The sequence below is a fragment of the Mobula hypostoma genome, chromosome 23, assembly GCF_963921235.1.
Source record: "Mobula hypostoma chromosome 23, sMobHyp1.1, whole genome shotgun sequence".
Classification (NCBI taxonomy): domain Eukaryota; kingdom Metazoa; phylum Chordata; class Chondrichthyes; order Myliobatiformes; family Myliobatidae; genus Mobula; species Mobula hypostoma.
In genome coordinates, this window is record NC_086119.1 from 53,610,589 (window position 1) to 53,626,627 (window position 16,039).

Genomic DNA, 16,039 nt, shown 5'->3' on the forward strand with positions numbered 1-16,039 from the left:
TTGTACCCCCGCGCCGATAAAACCCAACCTCTCCCCGCAGCCTGAGCCCGGCCTCCTCCCTCAGTCCCCGCCGCCTCTCACCCGCGACTCCGACTCCAGCTCCAGGCGGCGAGGCCTCAGCTGCATACTCGCGGCTTTCCGGCGGGCAGCAGCGGCGAGGCCCAAGGCCCCGGTGTGGGCATATCCCCACACAAACACGCGGCTCTGTCTGCGGCCTTTCCCCATGTAGCGGGCTGTCGGGGAGTCGTCCCGCTCCACTATCGAACGGCCCGGGGAGGGCGCCTCCCTCAGCCCCCGGCCCGGAGTGGACGCCTCCCTTCGCCCCCACCATCGCAGTCCGAGCTGCCAACAGCCTCCCAGTCGCCACAACCGTGAAGTCATGCTCAGGCCTGGCCGGCCGACCGGCCGCCCGTCGGGGTTACTGATCCCGCTCGGCCCGCGGCCCGGTGTGCGCGGCTCCGGCTCGGCGCTGCCGTTCGGCGGGCTCCGCACACCGGGACTCGGGAGAGGTGGAGGTAGCAGCACCGGGCAGTGAGCGGTGAGACGGAGGGCAGAGTCAGTCGAGGCTCCCCTGTCGATTCTGTGGGGAAAACGTCGGCGGGCGAGCGGAGAACGACAGGGGCTGAAGATCAGAAACACGGGCAGCACAGCGTTTGCTGCGAAAGGAGCGATTAGAGTTGCGGCTCGGCCGCTGGGTAAGATGGGGTGAGACACTCGCATTGAATGCGGGCGTCCTGTGAAGTGCCCATCCAGATTATGTTAACAGCCGAAAACCCGCAATTTAATTTATTTAAAATCATGCGGGTCATTAAAGAGTATTTTTTTAAACCAGAATTAGGGGAATCAAAAACTAGAGCGTTTAAGGTTAAAAATTAAGGTTAGAGGGGAAAGATTTAATAGGAAGCCGTGGGAGTAGCTTTTTCAGTCCGTTGTCCAGAATGAGCTACTTTAAAAGTGCTTGAAGAAGGAAAGGTTTAGACTGGTTGGTGCAAATGGAAGAGTGAGTCAGGGATTCGTGAAATGTACAATCCTGAAATGCAGAAAGAGGAGGAAAGACAAAGATGTGATGGCAGTAGAATACCTTGATGCACTATCAATTACTCCAAAAGACTGGAAGTAGAGTAAATAGTGAAAGGCTTTTATTAACACTAAAATGGATCTACGTCCATGCTGAATATCTGTCCTGGACTGAGGGGGGAGCAGTGACACAATCGCCTTTATTCAGGGGTCTGTGGAGGACCCACAGGAGCGGTCAGCAGAGGGGTGTGTCCAGGCATGTCCGGACAGGTAACCCAGTTACAACCTATATACATGGTTTACCACATATCTTTAAAATAAAGGTGGCAGAAATTGAGGAGAATATGTTGAATGCCGAGGCAGGTGAGAACCGGAGAACTCTGACCTTGCCCTGTCTTGGAGGAGGTGTGACAAGACCAGAGGCATAGGAAACTGTTGAAATACAAGTGGACTGGCAGGGGAGGGGCCACAGTTCACCAAGATATTTCAGAGGCAACTGTAAAGAAAATTGCATCATCAGATTAAATACAACAGGGATGGGGAAGACACGCAAAATGCCGAGGAACTCAGCAAGTTAGGCAGCATCTGTGGAGGGGAATAAACAGTCAGGACCCTTCATTGGGATCAGAGGAACTGGGAGTGTGGGATCATTTCCTTACACAGAAGGCAGGGTGAGACAGAGAGAAGTCAAGAAAGCTGTGGAGAAGTGGTGAGGGTATTTCCAATAGTGGGAGAATTTCGAACCAGAATAGAAATAGAAGGGTGTCCTTTAGAACAGGTATGAGGGATTTCTTTAGCCAGGGGTGGTGAATCTGTGGAATTCATTACCAAAGACAGCAGTGGTGGTCAGTATATTGGGTATATTTAAAGTGGAGATTGATAGGTTCTTGATTAGTAAGGGCATCAAAAGTTATGGGGAGAAGACAGAAGAATGGTGTTGACAGGGAAAATAAATCAGCCATGATCGAAGGCCTAATCCTGCTCCCATATAGACACATAGACACATATCTTACAGGTTTGTAAGTTAGTAATTTTAAATTAAATTTGTCAATTTTGCTTGGATCCCATGAGCTCTAACCATTTGGAATAATTTGTCATATAGTCTAAGTGAACCTCATCAACTTCATCGTGTTTTGTTATCTTTTAAAAATGAAAATGTAGATGTCCAGCTTGTCAGACAGGATCTTCCCCTAACAAAGTCACAAAACCTTATCTATCATTGATCCCACCCCAGATGTTTCCGAGTAGCATCCCTACTGCTAACATTGAACCAGGTTTAATATTACAGGCATACGTTGTGAAATTTGTTATTTTTCTGGTGAGTAATTACCCTGTTCATCCCTGCTGCCCATCTTGAATAACCATGCAATATCTTAGTGCATGGCCCTAATTGTGGCTTTACCTGGAAAACTGGCTCATGGGGATGGCTTCAAAAAGAGCAAGAGTTGCTTTTTTCACATTCATTAGTAAGGAGTCTGTTGTTAGTGATTTATGAATGAACCTAGAGTGTTACAGGAGTACAATACTGAAAGGATAGGAGACAAGTTCTGTGTTGGGTTCTGCATCGAAGACGGTAGCCAGTGGTGTTCCAGAGGGATCTGTTCTGGGACCCCTCCTCTTTGAGATTTTTATAAATGACCCGGATGAGGAAGTAGAAGGGTGGGTTAGTGAGTTTGCTGATGACAGAACAGTTGGGGGTGTTGTGAATAATCTGGAGGGTTGTCAAAGGTTACAGCGGCACTTCGAAAGGATGCAGAACTGGGCTGAGAAGTGGCAGATGGACTTCAACCCAGACAAGTGTGAAGTGGTTCATTTCAGTGGGTCAAATTTGAAGACAGAATATAATATTAGTGGTAAGACTCTTGGCAGTGTGGAAGATCAGTGAGATCTTGGGGTCCATGTTCATAGGACACTCAAAGCTGCTGTGCAGGTTGACAGTGTTGTTGAAAGAGCTGTGAGGTAATGTTACAGCTATATAAGACCTTAGTTAGACCCCACTTGGAGTACTGTGCTCAGTTCTGGTCACCTCACTACAGGAAGCATGTGGATACAGAAGAGATTTACAGGGATGTTACCTGGATTGGAGAGCGTGCCTTATGAGAATGGGTTGAGTGAACTTGGCCTTTTCTCCTTGAAGTGACGGAGGATGAGAGGTGACCTGATGGAGGTATATAAGATGATGAGAGGCATTGATCATGTGGCTAGCCAGAGGCTATCAGGGATCAAATGGCTAACAGGAGGGGGCATAGTTTTAAGGTGCTTGGAAGTAGGTATAGGGGGGATGTCAGAGGTAAGTTTTTCACACACACTGTGGTGGGTGTGTGGAATGCACTGCCAGCAATGTTGGTAGAGGTGGATACAATAGGGACTTTTAAGAGACTCTTAGGTACATGGAGCTTAGAAAAATAGAGGGTTATGAAGTAGGGAAATCCTAGGCCATTTCTAGAGTAGGTTACATGGTTGGCACAACATTGTGGGTCGAAGGGCCTGTAATATGCTGTAGATTTTCTATGTTTCTAAGGTGTATGTATTTGGTGGAAACCATGTGCTGGAGATGATTCATTGGACACGGAGGCTGTTTCATTGGTAGGTGAGGGCAAAGGAACCCTACTGTATTTCTGAGAGTATGGGGATGGATATTGTTCACTGGGGTTTATAGAATTCTTGATAAAGATTCACAGTGAAGGAGAAAGAAAGATCAACTGAAGCAATAGTATGAAGGATGGCATTATCAGAAGAGATACCACGCAATGGAGTAACGGGGCATTGGAATGAGATCTTACAGGAAGCAGGCTGGGAATCTGCAGGCTTATGGGTGGTATTAATAACAAAATGAAAATAACAAGACTCAAAGATGGGTCTAAAAGAGTAGAATTTAGCAGAAAAATTCATACAACTATGTCATTTCAGGGCAAAGCAGCAAAAATAGATCATGTACTGGGAGAGAACCTGAGGAGAATTCAAACTAAGAATATCCCACACACTTTTAGAAGCACATAGGCTCTGTTTTACTTGGCAAAATTGAGTGTGGACAAAGGAATTCTTGAGTTTGGCCTATTAGAAGTGAGTGGTGATGGATGAAGAGAGGTGAATATTAGTCTTTCTTGTTGCTACCATTTAGAATCAGAATCAGGTTTCTTCTCACTGGCATGTGTCATGAAATTTGTTAACTTAGCAGCAACAGTTCAGCACTATACATAATATAGAAGAAGAAGAAAAAATAATAATAAATAAGTAAATCAATTACAGTATATGTATATTGAATAGATTAAAAATTGTGCAAAAACAGAAATAGTATATATTAAAAAAGTGAGGTAGTGTTCACAGGTTCAATGTCCATTTAAGAGTCAGATGGCAGAGGGGAAGAAGCTGTTCCTGAATCGCTGAGTGTGTGCCTTCAGGCTTCTGTACCTCCTACCTGATGGTAACAGTGAGAAAAAACAGCCCAAGTGCTGGAGGTCCTTAATAATGAACACTGCCTGAGACACCAACTCCTTAAAGATGTCCTGGATATTTTGTAGGCTAGTACCCAAGATGGAGCCAATTAAATTTATGACCCTCTGCAGCTTCTTTCAGTCCTGTGCAGTAGCCCCCCCCCACCCCCATACCAGACAGTGATGCAGTCTGTCAGAATGCTCTCTACTGTACATCTATAGAAGTTTTTGAGTATATTTGTTGACATACCAAATCTCTTCAAACTCCTAATAAAGTATAGTCACTGTCTTGCCTTCTTTATAACTGCATCAATATGTTGGGACCTGGTTAGGTCCTCAGAGATTTTGACACCCAGGAACTTGAAACTGCTTGCTCTCTCCATTTCTGATCCCTCTATGAGGATTTGTATGTGTTACTTTGTCTTATCCTTCCTGAAGTCCACAATCAGCTTGTTCGTCTTACTGACGTTGTTGCCGCGATACCACTCCACTAGTTGGCATATCTCACTCCTGTACGCCCTCTTGTCTCCATCTGAGATTCGACCAACAATGGTTGTATCATGAGCTATGCCTAGCCACACAGTCATGGATATAGAGAGAGTAGAGCATTGGGCTAAGCACACACCCGTGAGGTACAGCAGTGTTGATCGTCAGCAAGGAGGAGATGTCATCACCAGTCTGCACAGATTGTGGTCTTCCAGTTGGTAAAATAATGACCAATTCTTTACCTCAAGGTCAACCAATCTATATAAGGACTTGCTCCCTATGTGACTCCCTCGTTCACTCATCCCTCCCCACTGATCTCCCTCCTGGTACTTATCCTTGCAAGCTGAACAAGTTCCACGCCTGCCCCTACACCTCCCCCCTCACTACCATTCAGGGCCCCACACAGGCCTTCCAGGTGAGGCAACATTTCACCTGTGAGTCAGTTTGAGTCATCCTGTGCTCCTAGTGTGGCCTCCTGTATATTGGTGAGACCAGACGTAGAGTGGGAGACCGCTTTGTCCACCAGAAAAAGTGGGATCTCCCTGAGGCCAACCAATTCAATTCTACTTCTCATTCATATTCCAACACATCAGTCCATGGCCCCCTCTGCTGCCTCAATGAGACCACACTCAGATTGGAGGAGCAACACCTTATATTCCGTCTGGGTATCTTCCAACCTGATGGCATGAACATTGATTTCTTGAGTTTCTGGTAATTGTTCTCCCCCTTCACCACTCTTCTTTCTCATTTCCCTCTCTCACCTTATCTGCTCATCACCTCCCTCTGGTGGTCGTCCCCTTCCCTTTTTTCCATTGGCTTCTGTCCTCTCCTATCAGATTCCCCCTTCTCCAGCCATTTATCTCTTTCACCAATCAACTTCCCAGATCTTTACTTCACCTCTTCCCCGCTCCCGATTTCATCTATCAGCTACTACCTTGTACTTCTTCCTCCTCCCCCCACCTTTTTACTCTGACTTTTCATCTCTCTTTTCCAGTCCCGATGAAGGTGTCTCAGCCTGAAACGTCCACTGTTGACTCTTTTCCATTGATACTGTCCAGCATTTTGTGTGTGTTGCTTTGATTTCCAGCATCTGCAGATTTTCTCTTGTTTTACATTAGACTATTGGGGTGTATGGGGTGTCAGGGAGGGGTAGCACCTCTGGTGGGGTAACATGCCGCGTCCTTTTCAAGGCAGTTAGTCCACCTTTGGTCCCCACCTGGCACTCAGCTCTCACCTGTGGCTCCCCGTAGCTGGTTGCATGCGACAGCGGCCACACCCCGGGCAACGGCTTCGACAAGCCGGCTAAACCAGTTGAGGGTAGCCGACGGGTCTCAAACCCTCGGTGAGACAGGGAGTTGTCTATCCCAGCATGTGAAGACAGATTCTGGCGGATTAAGCGGACGAGACCAATGGAAGGTCCAACGGTCAAGAAGGCGGTCTCTGCAAGCGTCGTGGAACGTGTAGAGCAGGACAAGACACAGAAGACGTCCTGGTCATCCACTGCGCCTAGTCCCATCTCCAGCCGTCTAGACTCTGTCTTGCCACTGGATCCAGATGGGAATTGGGAAGAGAGAGTGAGGCTGACGCTGCGCAACTCTCCCTCACTTAAATCCAAATCACGCGCTAGTCTCGACACCATCAATAATGGTGTTGAGGTCCTCATCGACGTTGACGATGGACAAACACACACACACATTAGACTATTGTTTACTGACTACAGCTCTGCCTTCAATACCATAATTCCAATCAAACTCCGGACCATGGGAGTCAACACTTCCATCGCAACTGGTTGCTCGACTTCCTGACCAACAGATGGTAATCAGTCAGAATAGGCAATAACACCTCTGTCATGATTATTCTAAACACTGACACTCCACAAGGTTATGTTCTGAACCCCCCCCCCCACCCAAATCTACTCAGAATTTGTAGCTAGGTTCTGCTCTAACTCCATCTACAGTTTTGCAAATGATACCTTCATAGTGGGCCATATCTCAAATAAGAGGTCCGGAGTACAGGAAGATAGAGAGCTTAGTAATATTGTGTCATGAAAACAACCTTTCCCTCAATGTCAGTAAAACAAAAATTCAGGAATAGAGGTGGTGCACATGTTCTTGTCTACATCAATTGTGTTGAGATTGAGAGAGCTGATCTAAAAGTGTCTGGGATTGAATATTGCCAATAGTCTGTCCTGGTCTAACCATGCAGCCAATGAAGCTCACTATTACCTCTATTTCCTCAGGAGGCTCATGAAGAATGAAATCAGGTGGCATATAATTATCCTATAGGAGGGAGATCGAAAATCTGGTTGAATGGTGCCACAACAACAACCTCTCACTCAATATCATCAAAATGACAGAGATGATTATTGACTACAGGAGGAAGAAATGGGAGACAGTGCTTATTAGGGGATCAGAGGTGAGAGGTTGGTCATGGCTAGAATCCACATCTGTCTCAGGAAGGACTTGGGCCCACTGCAATTTGCCTATCACCACAATAGGTCTACAGCAGACACGATCTCAAGGCTCACCAAGCAGCCCTGGATCACCTGGACAATGCAAATACCTATGTGAGGATGCTGTTTATTGAATATAGCTCGGCATTTACCACCACCATTCCTACTGTCCTGATCAAAAATCTACAGAACCTGGGCCTCTGTACCTCTCTCTTCAACTGGATCCTCGACTTCCTAACCAGAAGATCACAACCTGTGCGGATTGGAAATAACATCACCACTTCACTAACTATCAACACTGGTGCACCACAGGGGTGTGTGCTTAGCCCACTGCTCTACTCTCTTTACACTCATGACTGTGTGGCTAGGCATAGCTCAAATGCCATCTACTAATCTGCTGATAATACCAACCATTGTTGGCAGAATTTCAGATAGTGACAAAAGAGGGTACAAGAGTGAGAAAAACCAGTTAGTGGAGTGGTGTCACAGCAACAACCTTGCACGCAATGTCAGCAAGACCAAAGAGCTGATTGTGGACTTGAGAGAGGGTAAGATGAGGGAACACAAACCAATCCTCATAGAGAGATCAGCAGTAGAGAGAGAGCAATTTCAAGTTCCTAGGTGTCAACATCTCTGAGGAACCTAACCTGGATGCAACATATTGATAGAAACATAGAAAATAGGTGCAGGAGTAGGCCATTCGGCCCTTCGAGCCTGCACCGCCATTTATTATGATCATGGCTGATCATCCAACTCAGAACCCCGCCCCAGCCTTCCCTCCATACCCCCTGATCCCCGTAGCCACAAGGGCCATATCTAACTCCCTCTTAAATATAGCCAATGAACTGGCCTCAACTGTTTCCTGTGGCAGAGAATTCCACAGATTCACCACTCTCTGTGTGAAGAAGTTTTTCCTAATCTCGGTCCTAAAAGGCTTCCCCTTTATCCTCAAACTGTGACGCCTTGTTCTGGACTTCCCCAACATCGGAAACAATCTTCCTGCATCTAGCCTGTCCAATCCCTTTAGGATTTTATACGTTTCAATCAGATCCCCCCTCAATCTTCTAAATTCCAATGAGTACAAGCCCAGTTCATCCAGTCTTTCTTAATATGAAAGTCCTGCCATCCCAGGAATCAATCTGGTGAACCTTCTTTGTACTCCCTCTATGGCAAGGATGTCTTTCCTCAGATTAGGGGACCAAAACTGCACACAATACTCCAGGTGTGGTCTCACCAAGGCCTTGTACAACTGCAGTAGTACCTCCCTGCTCCTGTACTTGAATCCTCTCGCTATAAATGCCAGCATACCATTCGCCTTTTTCACTGCCTGCTGTACCTGCATGCCCACTTCCAATGACTGGTGTATAATGACACCCAGGTCTCATTGCACCTCCCCTTTTCCTAATCGGCCACCATTCAGATAATAATCTGTTTTCCTATTTTTGCCACCAAAGTGGATAACTTCACATTTATCCACATTAAATTGCATCTGCCATGAATTTGCCCATTCACCCAACCTATCCAAGTCACTCTGCATCCTCTTAGCATCCTCCTCACAGCTAACACTGCCACCCAGCTTCGTGTCATCTGCAAACTTGGAGATGCTGCATTTAATTCCCTCATCCAAGTCATTAATATATATTGTAAACAACTGGGGTCCCAGCACTGAGCCTTGCGGTACCCCACTAGTCACCGCCTGCCATTCTGAAAAGGTCCCGTTTATTCCCACTCTTTGCTTCCTGTCTGCTAACCAATTCTCCATCCACATCAATACCTTACCCCCAATACCGTGTGCTTTAAGTTTGCACACTAATCTCCTGTGTGGGACCTTGTCAAAAGCCTTTTGAAAATCCAAATATACAACATCCACTGGTTCTCCCCTATCCACTCTACTAGTTACATCCTCAAAAAATTCTATGAGATTCGTCAGACATGATTTTCCTTTCACAAATCCATGCTGACTTTGTCCGATGATTTCACCGCTTTCCAAATGTGCTGTTATCACATCTTTGATAACTGACTCCAGCAGTTTCCCCACCACCGACGTTAGGCTAACCAGTCTATAATTCCCCGGTTTCTCTCTCCCTCCTTTTTTAAAAAGTGGGGTTACATTAGCCACCCTCCAATCCTCAGGAACTAGTCCAGAATCTAACGAGTTTAGAAAAATTATCACTAATGCATCCACTATTTCTTGGGCTACTTCCTTAAGCACTCTAGGATGCAGACCATCTGGCCCCCGGGGATTTATCTGCCTTCAATCCCTTCAATTTACCTAACACCACTTCCCTACTAACATGTATTTCGCTCAGTTCCTCCATCTCACTGGACCCTCTGTCCCCTACTATTTCTGGAAGATTATTTATGTCCTCCTTAGTGAAGACAGAACCAAAGTAATTATTCAATTGGTCTGCCATGTCCTTGCTCCCCATAATCAATTCACCTGTTTCTGTCTGTAGGGGACCTACATTTGTCTTTACCAGTCTTTTCCTTTTTACATATCTATAAAAGCTTTTACAGTCCGTTTTTATGTTCCATGCCAGTTTTCTCTCATAATCTTTTTTCCCCTTCCTAATTAAGCCCTTTGTCCTCCTCTGCTGAACTCTGAATTTCTCCCAGTCCTCAGGTGAGCCACTTTCTCTGGCTAATTTGTATGCTTCTTCTTTGGAATTGATACTATCCCTAATTTCCCTTGTCAGCCACGGGTGCACTACCTTCCTTGATTTATTCTTTTGCCAAATTGGGATGAACAATTGTTGTAGTTCATCCATGCAACCTTTAAATGCTTGCCATTGCATATCCACCGTCAATCCTTTAAGTGTCATTTGCCAGTCTATCTTAGCTAATTCACGTCTCATACCTTCAAAGTTACCCCTCTTTAAGTTCAGAACCTTTGTTTCTGAATTAACTATGTCACTCTCCATCTTAATGAAGAATTCCACCATATTATGGTCACTCTTACCCAAGGGGCCTCTCACGACAAGATTGCTAATTAACCCTTCCTCATTGCTCAAAACCCAGTCCAGAATAGCCTGCTCTCTAGTTGGTTCCTCGACATGTTGGTTCAAAAAACCATCCCTCATACATTCCAAGAAATCCTCTTCCTCAGCACCTTTACCAATTTGGTTCACCCAATCTACATGTAGATTGAAGTCACCCATTATAACTGCTGTTCCTTTATTGCACACATTTCTAATTTCCTGTTTAATACCATCTCCGACCTCACTACTACAGTTAGGTGGCCTGTACACAACTCCCACCAGCGTCTTCTGCCCCTTAGTGTTACGCAGCTCTACCCATATCAATTCCACATCTTCCTGGCTTATGTCCTTCCTTTCTATTGCGTTAATCTCTTCTTTAACCAGCAACGCCACTCCACCTCCCCTTCCTTCATGTCTATCCCTCCTGAATATTGAATATCCCTGAACGTTGAGCTCTCATCCTTGGTCACCCTGGAGCCATGTCTCCGTGATCCCAACTATATCATAATCATTAATAACAATCTGCACTTTCAATTCATCCACCTTATTACGAATGCTCCTTGCATTGACACACAAAGCCTTCAGGTGCTCTTTTACAACTCTCTTAGCCCTTATACAATTATGTTGAAAAGTGGCCCTTTTTAATGCTTGCCCTGGATTTGTCGGCCTGCCACTTTTACTTTTCTCCTTACTACTTTTTGCTTCTACCCTCACTTTACACCCCTCTGTCTCTCTGCACTGGTTCCCATCCCCCTGTTGTGAACTAACCTCCTCACGCCTAGCCTCTTTAATTTGATTCCCACTCCCCAACCATTCTAGTTTAAAGTCACCTCAGTAGCCCTCGCTAATCTGTAGCTATAAAGAAGGCAAGACGGTGATTATATTTCAGGAGATTGAGGAGATTTGGTTTGTCAACTAAAACACTCTAAACCTTCTATAAATGTACTGTGTAGAGCATACTGACTGGCTGCATCACCGTCTGGTAATGAGACATGATCAAAGTAAGTTGCAGAAACTTGTAAAATTAGTCAGCTTCATCGTGGGTACCAATTATCCAAGCCATCTTCAAGGAACAATGCCTTAGGAAAGTGGCATCCATCACTAGGATGTCCATCACTAGGATGTCCAACAGCCAGGACATGCCCTCCTCTCACTGTTACCATTGGGAAGGAGATGCAGAAGCCTGAAGGCACACACTCAGTGTTTCAGCAACAGCTTCTTCCCCTCTGCCACCTGATTTCTGAATGGACATTGAACCCATGAACCTCACAATTTTTTAAATTTGTTATTTTGCATTATTTATTTTAACTTAACTATTTAATGGACATATATAAACAACGTAACTAGTTTTTTTTTGTTCTGTATATTTATTTATCATGTATTTCATTGTACCACTGCTGTAAAGTTAACTCATTTCACGACATATGTCAGTGATATTAAACCCGATTCTGATTTAAATTCCTTGCTATTACCATATCAGAGGATCTGTCCTGAGGCCAGCATGCAAATGCCAACAGAAGGATGGCTTGACAGCACCTGTACTTTCTTAGACATTTCAGCAGATTTGGCATATCATCTAAAATTTTGACAAATTTCTATAGCTGCACAGTGGAGAGTAGCCTGACTGGTTGTATCACAGCCTGGTATGGAAACACCAATGCCCAAGAATGGTAAAGTGTACAAAAAGTGGTAGACATGCCAGACAATCACAGGAAGAGCCCACCCCATCATTGAGCAAATCTACAAGTAAATGCTGCCACAAGAAAGCAGCATCCTTCATCAAGGACCCCCACCATCCAGGCCATGTTCTCTTCTTGCTGCTGACATCAGGAAGTACAATAGCCTTAGATCTCATACCACAAGGTTCAGGAACAGTTATTACCCTTCAAACATCAGGCTCCTGAACCAGTGTGGATAACTTTACTCACCTCACCTCTGAACTGATCCCATAACCAATGGACTCGGTTTCAAGGACTCTACAACTCATGCTTTCAGTATTATTTATTTACTTTTTAACTTTATTTTAACTTGCACAGTTCGTCTTTTTGTTTATTGGTTGTTTATCAGTCTTTGTGTGTACCTTTTCATTGATTCTATTGAGTTTCTCTGTTGTACTGTGAATGCCTGCAAGGAAATGAATATCAGTGTTGTATATGGTGACATATATGTACTTTGATAAATTTACTTTGAACTTTGAAATTTGACCTGTTGCCATTGACCCTTACAAGATCAATGCACAACAGAAACCGTCTTATCTGGATAACCGCTTGGTATGACAACTGCTCTGCATGTAACTGCAGAGGCCTGTGATGAGATGTGGCCACATCATGGAAACCAAACTCCCCTCCGTGGACTCAGTAATCAAAGACACCCCTGTACCCACCATAGACATTCTGTCGTCTTCCCTCTTCTAGAAACAGTATATATAAATTACCCATTACCCTCAGATCTCCAGCTTGAATTTACTCCCCTGAATCTTGAGGCTATGTCCCCTAGTTCTAGTCTCACCTACCAGTGGAAACAACTTTCCTGCCTCTATCTTATCTATCCCTTTCATAATTTTATATGTTTCTATAAGATCTCCTCTCATCCTTCAGAAATCCAGCAAGTAGTCCCAGGCAACTCAATCTCTCTTCATAGTCTAACCCTGATTTCTGGAATCAACCTGGTGAACCTCCTTTGCACTGCCTCCAAAGCCAGTATATCCTTCCGCATGTAGAGAGACCAGAACTGCACACAGTACTCCAAGTGTGGCCTCATCAGTAATCTATACAGTTGTGACATAACCTCCTGCTCTTAAATTCAATCCCTCTAACAATGAAGGCTAACATTTCATTTGCCTTCTTGATAGCCTGCTGCACCTGCAAAGCAACCTTTTGTGATTCATGCACAAGCACTCCTAAGTCCTTCTGCACAGTAGCCTGCTGCAGTCTTTTACCATTTAAATAATCTGATCTTCCATTTTCCCTTCCAAAGTGGATGACCTCACATTTACCAACATTGTACTCCATCTGCCAGACCCTTACCCACTCACTTAACCTATCTATATCTCTCTACAGACTCCATATCCCTGCATAATTTGCTATTCCACTCAATTTAGTATCATCAGCAAACTTAGATACACTACACTCAGTCCCCTCTTCCCGATTGTTATGTATATTGTGAACAGTTGTGGGCCCAGCATCGACCCCTGCGGCTCACCACTCACCACCGATTGGCAACGAGAGTAAACCCATGTATCCCAAACTCTCTGCTTTCTATTGGTTAAACCAATCCTCTATCCATGCTAATACATCACCCCCAACTCTATGCATCCTTACCTTATGGATAAGTCTTTCATATGGTACCTTATCGAGTGCTTTCTGGAAATCAAAGTAAACAACGTCCATCTGTTCCCCTCTATCCACTGCGCTCATTATATCCTCAAAGAACTCCAGTAGGTTTGTCAAACAGGACCTGTCTTTGCTGAATCCATGCTGCATCTGCCTGATGGATCCATTTCTTTCCAGATCCCTTGCTATTTCTTCTTTACAACAGATTCAAACATTTTCCCAGCTACAGATGTTAAATATAACTGGCCTACAGTTACTTGCCTTTTGCCTACATTCTTTTTGAACAGTGGCGTGGCATTCACCTTCTTCCAGTCTGCCGTGACCCGCCCAGAGGCCAGAGAATTTTGGTAAATTATCACCAAAGCCTCAACTATAACCTCTGCCATTTCTTTCAGTACCCTGCGATGCATTCCATCAGGACCAGTCCTGGTGAAAGATATAGGCCCGAAACATCAACTGTTTATTCCCTGCCATGAGAAAATTATATTTATGGGTGAAATTCGCTCTTCAGTGAAAATTAAACTGGGCATAAGGTATAAACTACCCTTCCCAGAAGTAGTACAATAGGTTCTTATACATACTTCCGTTTCATATTTTATTTCAATGATGGTACTTCCCTAATGCAGGACCTCCTCAGTGTCCTGTTTGAGCCTCTGGCGTGGGGCATGAGCCTTTGCCACTTGTTCAGTGAAGCAATTCCTCAATCCTCATAGTGATACCTATAGCCTGCCTGGTGTTTGTCTTTTCCTTCAGGGAACTGTATATACATCAACTGGGGCTCTTCCTGTTTATCAAATAAAACCAGAAAATGCTGGAAATACTCAGCAGGCTTGGCAGCATTTGTGGAGAACGGAATAGAACTAATGTTTCAAATTAATAGCTTTTCTCCCTGAATTAAGATGATTTAGCAAATAGACACATTTTAAGTTGCAGAGAACCTGGACTAGCTGCCTACACCATTTTGGTCAACACCATTCCCTTTCATCCTTTTTCACACCTGGAGAGGAGGGATGCTCTGTGAGAATGCTGTTCTTGGACTACAGTTCAGCATTCAACACCATAATTCACTCCAGGCTTGACAAGAAGCTCAGAGACCTTGTGCCTTGTGCAGTCAGATTCTGGACTTCCTGTCAAGATTGCCAGCAGGTGGTAATAGTGGGCTCCCTCACCTCAGCCCCTCTGACCCTCAACACAGGACCCCCCAGGGCTGTGTCCTAAGCCCCTTCCTTTACTCTCTGTATACCCATGACTGTGTCGCCACCCACACCTCCAATCTGCTAATTAAATTTGCAGATCATATTACATTGATTGGCCTAATCTCAAATAATAACGAGGCAGCCTACGGAGAGCAAGTCATCACCCCGACACAGTGGTGTCATGAAAACAACCTCTCCCTCAATTTTGCAAAATCAAAGGAGCTGGTTGTGGACTACAGGAGGAATGGAGACGGGCTAACCCCTATTGACATCAATGGATATGGGGCTGAGAGGGTGAACAGCTTCAAGTTCCTCGGTATACACTTCACTGAGGCCCTCACTTGGTCTGTACATACCAGCTGTGAAGAAAGCCTCTTTCACCTCAGACGGCTGAAGAGTTCGGCATGAGGCCCCAAACCCTAAGGACTTTCTACAGGGACACAACTGAGAGCATCCTGACTGGCTGTATCACTGCCTGGTATGGGAACTGTACTTCCCTCAGTCGCAGGACTCTGCAGAGAGTGGTGCGGACAGCCCAGTGCATCTGTGGATGTGAACGTCCCACTATTCAGGACAGGTGCGTAAAGGTAGCCTGAAGGATCATTGGAGACCTGAGTCACCCCAACCACAAACTGTTACAGCTGCTACCATCCGGGAAATGGTACTGCAGCATAAAAGCCAGGACCGACAGGCTCCAGAACAGCTTCCACCACCAGACCATCAGCTATATTGACTGTTCTGTTGTATATCTTACTGCAAATACTATTTTATTACAAATTACTATAATTTGCACATTGCACATTCAGACGGAGACATAACGTAAAGATTTTTACTCCTATGTGTGAAGGATGTAGAGTCAATTCAATTCTATCATCAATACTACTTTTGCCTCCTCTCTGCAACCTAGAACACAGCTGTTTTGTAAATGTCCCAGTTCTGATGAGACATTTTGTTTTTATATTGGAAATCTTTGTTCTTCTCTCAAATACCCCCTTCTCAGGAAGGTATCTATAAGCTTACTGCTATTTTTCAGTTCCCTCTCTTCCCACAGAGACTTTACTTCTCATGGGGAGTACCTACCAAGCCAACCGGGGTGAAAATACGTGTATAGAAAAACCTTAAGAATTTGAGAAATATGAATGAA

General features: G+C 44.9%; 1 protein-coding gene across 2 annotated transcripts in view; it reads right to left on the minus strand.

Moving 5' to 3' along the window:
* The window catches only part of rcc1l (RCC1 like), a 37,269-nt gene extending 36,565 nt beyond the window's left edge, over positions 1-704 (minus strand). For both annotated transcript variants that reach the window (XM_063031559.1, XM_063031560.1), the window contains exon 1: positions 82-704. In XM_063031559.1, the coding sequence (XP_062887629.1) occupies positions 82-381 (300 nt within the window). In that variant the 5' untranslated portion in view covers positions 382-704. The remainder of the gene's footprint in view (positions 1-81) is intronic.
* Between the last annotated feature and the right edge of the window lie 15,335 nt (positions 705-16,039).